The sequence below is a fragment of the Halyomorpha halys genome, unplaced genomic scaffold, assembly GCF_000696795.3.
Source record: "Halyomorpha halys isolate HHAL.00 unplaced genomic scaffold, Hhal_1.1 Scaffold534.1, whole genome shotgun sequence".
Classification (NCBI taxonomy): domain Eukaryota; kingdom Metazoa; phylum Arthropoda; class Insecta; order Hemiptera; family Pentatomidae; genus Halyomorpha; species Halyomorpha halys.
Genome location: NW_027112374.1, coordinates 153,498 through 161,738, shown reverse-complemented (window position 1 = coordinate 161,738; position 8,241 = coordinate 153,498). Strand labels below are relative to the sequence as shown.

General features: G+C 31.0%; 1 protein-coding gene across 2 annotated transcripts in view; it reads left to right on the top strand.

Annotated features, from left to right (window-relative positions):
• The window catches only part of LOC106684013 (phosphatidylcholine translocator ABCB4), a 52,314-nt gene that overhangs the window by 21,443 nt on the left and 22,630 nt on the right, over nt 1-8,241 (top strand). For both annotated transcript variants that reach the window (XM_024361883.2, XM_014425831.3), the window contains exons 7-10: nt 2,603-2,733; nt 4,385-4,556; nt 6,643-6,767; nt 6,943-7,114. In XM_024361883.2, the coding sequence (XP_024217651.1) occupies nt 2,603-2,733; nt 4,385-4,556; nt 6,643-6,767; nt 6,943-7,114 (600 nt within the window). The remainder of the gene's footprint in view (nt 1-2,602; nt 2,734-4,384; nt 4,557-6,642; nt 6,768-6,942; nt 7,115-8,241) is intronic.

The window sequence follows — 8,241 nt, the reverse complement described above, 5'->3', positions numbered from 1 at the left end:
TTTAAATTAATGTTTGAAGTACCACCAATGGGTGGTTCCTTCCCAAGATTTTCAAGTGTATATGAAACATACTACATATTTCCTTATTGTATTATTTTGTACAGTTGTAAATTACAATAAATAAATAATTAATAATAATAAAAAAATATGTTTGTACAGCGTTCAAGCGTAAGTCACCCTCCAATAAGCCTTGTGGGTCACTCTCATTCTTGGTCAGTGAGTCCATAAACTTTATAAATTTTTTAAAGAAACAAATGAAGTCATCAAAACCACTTCTTGCTTTCCAAAATTTTATTAGTAATATGTTTTCCGTGAAATTTGAGGTTTCAATTAAAAAAATTAAACTTCAATTAAACACTTTTATTGTTTGACACACAGCATAGGTTCCTAACCTAGCGCCCTGGGGCCAAAGCCCCCACCCGCACGGTCGCCACTTCAGAACAAGAGCCCAAGAGGGAAAAAAAATCAGCTATCTCTCCCCAATTTTTGATTACTTTAATGAAAACTATGTATAATTACTAGTCAAAACTGATAATATAGCCAAGTATAGGTAGGGGGAATAAAAAATGGCGGCTGTTTGAAAGTGATAAATTTAAAAATTTAATTTTTCATTTGGAGCTCTATATCTTAAAAAGTAGAAGGGTAAATTTGATAAAATATGAGCCCTAAAAGAGTTATTTACGTTAAATAATGGTCGAGATATAGCATTTTAAAAAGCAACATTTCATAAAAATGTTGTATGGGACCTACTGAAAGATCAGTAGTTAGTGAATTTATTTTGAAAAATCTATATCTCAAAAACCACTTGACGTACAGATGTCTATTAGCACTCCAATTAACGCTAGTTTAATGAGCTATAAAGTAGTTTATAATGGTTATCTTCGTAGGAGTAATAGTTTTCATGAAATTTGCTAATATAAATTGATTTATAGTTGTTTGGGGAAATTTTTGATTTGCCAAATTTATATTCATATGTGAATATCATAAAAACTAATACCCCTACGAAGATAAGTATCAAAAACTACTTTATAGTAAGCCAAATTTCCTTTATTTTGAGTGTTAGCAGACATATGTGCGTCTTATGGATCAAGAGATATATTTTTTCAAAATCCAACATTTTATACAAACAACTAGAAATCAACATTTATTGAGTTTATTTTGTCAAATATCATAAAAACTATTAGTCCTACAAAGAAAAACATTCAGTAAATTTAACTAGCTTTAAATTGAGCGCTGGCAGACATCTCTACGTTCTATGGTTTCTGAAATGAAATTTTTCATAAATCAAATTTATTGTCCGAACAACTATAAATCAATTTATTTTAGCAAATATCATGAAAACTACTATTGCTTCGAAGGTAAAGGTCATAAACCTCTGTGTAGTCCATTATACTAGCTTTAATTTGAGTGCTAATAGACATCTGTATGTCACAAAGTTCCTGAGATATAAATTTCTCAAAATGAATTAACTAACTACTAATCTTTCAGTAGATTTTTAAGAAATTTTGGTTTTTAAAAAGCTATAACTCGAAAACCATTGGACGTAAATAGCTCTTTTATTGCTGATATTTCAGAAATTTACTCTTCTTTAAATAATGTTCTTTTAGGTTTTCTAGTGTTATTGGTACTTTTTAAGATAAAGAGCTCCGAATGAAAAATTAGTTTTTTTATCGCTTTGAAACAGCCGCCGTTTTTTATTCCCCCTAACTATACTTGGCAGACTCATCAATTTGGACTAGTAATTATATATTATATAATTATATGTATTATAATTACATAGTTTTCATTAAAGTAATCAAAAATTGGGGTGAGATAACTGCCTCTCTTCTCCTCTTGGGCTCTTGTACTATTACTTTAAAGAACTTCTAGACCAACATGTAGGCAGTGTAACGTACCGATAACCGTTAAACACATACTGACAGACTGCAGGCATTAGATAGACACAGGATCACCATATCATTTAGCAACTTTATTGAACGATAATAACCCTCACATTCCGGTAATATTTGATTACCTCAAGATAACAAATGTGTATAATCCAATATATAACAAAGTTTATTTTTAAAATTAATTAATGTCACTGTTAATTTTTTTTTTCATTTTATTCATAAATATTTTCATAATATTATTTTTTTTCTTCTATGCCCAGGGGTGCGTGGGGATGAAGTCATGATTAAAAAGGGGTTGAACGTAGCCTCATTTTATCCATTAGTAATGTGCTTGTACTCAGTCGAGTCTCCGACTGTTTGTGTGTCTCTACCACCTTTATGCCCGTCCTGTCGGTGTCAGTGCCCTAAATAGTGGGTTCGTACAGCACTGAAGGCTGTCAAAAAAATTTATGTGTCTCCTCGATATAAATTCTGTCACCAACGGTAGTTCGAATGTCGTATGTACTTGCTCCGTCTTTGGTCTTTAAAGTGAAGAAGAAGAAGAAGAACGCTATAGGATAATTTAAAAACATACCCTGATTGAAATTAACAAGTTTAAAAATATTTCAATTAGCGAAAAGTCCTAATTTTCTGAGAGTAATTTTTCAACTTCTTCAAGGCACTATTTGCCTAAAATACTAACTTTTCATTGATTATCAATTATTTTTTTTCAGATTATGACTTCTGAAATAGCTTCCCGAAACATCATGGCCAAAATTAAAACCGCTTACTTAACAAAGATGCTGTTCATAGAGGTTGGCTGGTATGACGAATCGCAAGATCAGTTTGTCACGACTGTATCACAGTAAGTCTTTATGATTAAATTATGCAACTGTTCATAACAAATACACGTATTATGCAGGATCTGAAAACTAATGCTAACAATTATTAAATTATTATATTTATTTCTTTAAGAATAATCTTAACTCGGAAGAGATGAAGCCCCGAGCATTTTGCTCATATTGGGAAATAAACATCTATAATTATATTATTTCAAATTTTTTTTAGACAAGGTAATTATTTATTAAATAAATCACAAATTAGTATCCAATTCTGTATATTTTTTTACTTTTTTTTTTCATTAGTCCAACGTTTCGGCCTTTCTAGCCATCTTCAAGGACATCTTCAATACAAAACTCCTGCTCACATTAATTTAAAATTTCTATTGCAGGCTATTCTGCCCAGGTCATTTTCTTCATTCTAAGTTCAAAACCTATTTATTTAAAATTTAACATTTATTTTTCTCAATAAGATTATCAACAGTATAAAATACACTGGCTACCAAATCATACAGGAGACAGATGGTTTCAGTTTATCGCAGAGTTTGTTTAAGGACAGTTAGCGCATAGGACTCAGAGGTTGATACTCGATGTGGGCAAGTGGTATGGTCGCCAGCATGGTGATGTGGATTTTTACATAAGCCAATTGTTGACCGGACATGGATGCTTTAGAGCCTATCAGTACCGCTTCAAAATGGACAACACCGCAGAATGCCCTGGATGTCAGACTGTCGAGGAAACCGCGGAGCACGTGTTTTTCACTTGCATTCGCTTTGGAGCAGAAAGAAGTGAATTGGAGAGAGTGTGTGGAGGACGCATCACACCAGAGAACGTGATGAGCTATATGCTACTATCAGACCTGGATTGGAACGCAGTGAAGAGATTCACCACAGCAGTCCTCAAGAGGTTGAGAGAGGAAGAGAGGGCTAGAAGACGTAACTAGCATGGAAACGTAAAAACCATGCAAAGAAAGTGAGGCGGCACTCAGCCATTTCCCTCCATGAAGTAATGCCTAGCGGCGGTCCAGTGGAGAGGAATGAACAGGTGTAGGGCGGTGGTTTTAGTGGGTAAAAATCCTACACACGGATAGGTACGGGCCTATCCGTGTCTTTTGAAGAATTCCACCGACCCTCGTAAAAAAACACTATATAAACCAATATATTCACATTTATTTTCATTATATAAGTTCATTTTTATTTTATTTCCTTAATTATGTTATTTTACTTACTTATTCAATTATCTATGTATGAATTTTATTTTCCACTTCTCACATCACTTTATTTTATTAATTCCATTCTGTACAATCATTTACTTTATGTCATCCTATTGATAATTTCTTTTTTATTTTCTGTATTCATCTTGTTCTGTTCTTAGCCCTGATGAAGGCTAGAAATTCTGGCCGAAACATTGGCACAATTAAATAAGTTACTTTAACTTATTTTTGTTTTATTTTGCCTGCACCCCCCAACCATCTTCTCCTCATATAAAATATGGTAATTCAAATTAGATTCATGTCAAATTGTTTCAATAGCTTCAATCAAAATTGACTTATATTATACAAAGTCGATCTAATAGGAAATAGAAACAATGATAAATATAATTAAATAAATTGTGTAAATAGATATTTATAATCTAGAAAGTGTTAAAATATTTTAAATTATTATTCATTTATTACAGGGACTTACAGAAAATGATGATCTTATTTGACAGTAAAATGACAAATGTAATAGAAATATTATCATTTTTCTTTTTTGGTTGCATAGCTGGCTTTGCTGTTTCTTGGAAGGTTGCACTTTTGACTCTTGGAATGATGTTGTTTGTTATGATAGTCATATATTTTATACTACAAGTAAGTATCATTAATGTTTATGCCTTAAATCTGGACTTTTGTTAACATATAACTTATAATGTCATATAAAAGAATCATTTAACATGATATATTACACATTGTATAAAATCATTAGTCATTGTAAACCTTATATTGAAATGAAAATAAATAACATAAAAATCTTGTCTTGGGAAACAAAAAAATGGAGTGAGCAAACCATCTGGTAAGAAAAGGAATAACTAAACAAAAAGATGTTATCAATAAACAGTGGGAACTTAAATATAAGAAAAACTATCAGGTAATTAGTCGAAAAATAAAACATTCCAAACTATTTAGAATAAAACTAGATTGCTATAAGTGGACCTATAAGGATCAGAAAGTTAGGAAGGGAAGAAATTATGCAATGCCAACATTGAATTGCACACTGCCAGTTTATGGATAGGTATCTTCTAAAAGTATGAATATTTGAAAACTTAGACTATAGTGGAGTAATTTAATTTTAATTTCCTATAAATATTTTCAAATAAGAAAAATGGATTATTTTTAAAAGCAGCTCTAGAAAATTTTTTTTAGTAGTGACTTAAATTGTAAAATTCAAACTTTGGCAATTAAAAATATTTAAAAATGTCAGCAACATATTACTTATTACAATAATATTGATAAAAGGCTATTAGTCAAATAAATACCCTACAAAAAATAGCAGAAAAAGCAGGCCTACCAATATCATATGAAAAAACTGAGCTCTTGACTACTGAAGTAAATTTCAAGAAAAAAATAGTAAACACTGAATATGAAAAAATAAAAGTGACCAGAAAATGTAAGTAATTGGGAGAAATAATTTGTCACAACAGTTCTGAGAAAGAGAGCATCCGAGAGAAAACCACCAAATTAGAAAATTTAAGTTTTCAAACAGCTAAAATTTACAATAAGAAGAACCTCTCCTCCAATGCAAAGTTAAGGCATTACAACGTTGTGATAAGGCCTGTAATTTTAGATGGGGTGGAGACCACATGATTACCCAACTTGGAAAAACTGCTAAAAATAGAGAGGTGGGTCTTAAGAAAAATCTATGGGTCCAGGAAAACACAAGAAGGTTACAGGCTAAGATCTAATGAAGAGATCTACAGAAAAATCAAAGACCTGAAAACCGAGATGAGAACCAGAAGGCTGATGTTCTATGGGCACATGAAGAGGATGGAGGAGGAAAGATTGAAAAAGAAGATCTTTAAAAAAAATGTTTGCTACAAAAACATGGGAGGATACACGAGGCAAATGAGAGAGGAACTAAAGAGACTTAAAATTTCAGATACCGACTGTCTAGGTAGAGATATGTATAGGAAAACATTGAAAAATCTCACCGATATTAGAAGAGGGGAAAAAGGGGTCCAAAGAAAGGAAGTCCAGGATTATGAAATTGTGATAGCAAGAAAGAAAGTCAAGACTCCCAAAGAAGTCTAACCATTGGTATTGATGTATTCTTTGTGGCCGATACATGATAAAAAAATATTGATAAACATATCACCAGACCAAGAAAATTGGCTTCATAATTTATAAAAATAGGCATTTATGAAAAATAGGAAAAAAAATTAGGAAGATATAATTAAATGTTCTGTGATTACTGAATCACTTTACCTATGTGTTTCTCTATTTACTTCACTTTTAAACAAAAATATTTCACATAACAATGTTTAAATATTAGAAGATTGCTGATTGACCGTGTATATTAATGAATGGAATATGGTTCGGGTGCGATCAAATAAAACTCAAATAGTAATAAATATTTTAATTGAGCCAACATTTCGCCCCACGTTGCAGGGCTTCATCAGGGCTAAAAAAGATACAAACACTTGACATAGTTACAAAAAAAAAAAGTATGTAGAAAATAACAGGGATATACAATGAACATAAAATTTATTTTGTAACTATGTCAAGTGTTTGTATCTTTTTTAGCCCTGACAAAGCCCTGCAACGTGGGGCGAAACGTTGGCTCAATTAAAATAGTTATTACTATTTGAGTTTTATTTGACCGCACCCGAACCATATTTCATTCAACAATATTTAAAATTTCAAAGAAAATTCTTATAGTATAAAAATCACTATTTTTCAGAAATCAAAAGTGCAGGAAAAATCACGGCAACAGTTTAACAGAAAATCTACAAAAATAGCTTCTGAAGTACTTGGAAATACCCATACTGTTGCTGCATATGGTGGAGGATATAAAGAACTTGAAAGGTATTATTCAATAAAGTATAAATATATGCAGTAGCATTGTACAGGTTTTTATTCTTCATTAAAGAAAAATCAAAAGCTTGCATCAACATTTTATTTTTTATCTGACTGTTGAAACGATGCTTCATAACTTAAAACTATCTAAAGACATTTAATCCATATGTTTACCTTCTTTTAGGTATAAGAATACTTTAAAGATGGTCAACAAGTATGGATTAAAACATACTGTAGTGATTTCTGTGGGGAAAGCATTCAACTATTTCCAATTATGCTTGTGCTATCTGGTTGCCTACTACTTTTCTGCAAGGTTGTATCTCTTAAGTGATTTTGAGCCTAGCTACATTGCAGTTGTAAGTAAAATTATAGTAAAACTTTCATATTCGTTTTTTATTATTATTGCATTAAGTTACTATTAACATTGAAATAAAGTTTACAACAGTTCAGATTTAGAACATTAATTTATTTTAATTAGAATCATTTCAATGTATCACTTCAAATTGAAAATAATTTAAATCAATGTCCAATATTTTAATGTATTGTAATATGCTCTTTTTGAATAAATAGTATATTTTGATGTATAAAGGGTTTTTAATATTTTTCTATTTTATGTATCATTTTAATATTGTTCATTTGTTTTGTTGAACCAAAAAGCAACCTAACCAATTTTCGTCTATAATAAATTCGTGATTCAAAACAAAACCAAGATTCAAAAGTCCGTTGAATCAAGGCCATGTTGAGCAGATTCAAATATTATAAAAACTATTTTAACTCTTTCCATCATAATTGAAAATACAGTAAATTTAAGAAAAAATAGAAGTCAAGAAATAGTGCTAAAGAATAATATTCAGAAAGTAAATCATTTGCGAAAATCTATAACTGTTGTTCGACAATCTATGTTTACATGGAACATCGAGGCAGGTTTTGGTTTTTGGCACTCACTCGTTGTTTGGGCGAGATTGTGAAAAGATGTTTCCAGGATGAGGAGGTCCACATCAATTTCTGTCCAGTAAGGGTGGACATCTTGAAAAAATAGGACAACCAAGAGTCACCCAAGAAGAAAAAGGGACTCTGAGTTTGGATTGCCTGGTGAGAGGACGTCCGTCGGCTGAAAGCGGGAAAGATTGGAAGCCATTGTTGTGAGAGAGACATAGCTTTTTGGAAAGACTAGAAGCCATTTTTGACGGTAGGACATAGCGTTATAGAAAAGAAGATACCAAGAATCATCAAAAGAAGATTGTGAAATTGGTTTGTTTTGTTATACCTAAATTTAAATACATGTGTAAAAATTGATATTAATTTAATTAAGTGTTAATAAGAAAAGTGTCTGTTTCTGATTGCCTAGAAAACCCCCCTGAGATTAAGAGTCTATTATATTATAAAATTCTATTATCTATTTATATTAAAGTTTTTAATTTAAACCCAAGCTATCTTTAAGATATGAGAATTTAAGTTAAAAATATAAAATTTCAATTTGTTT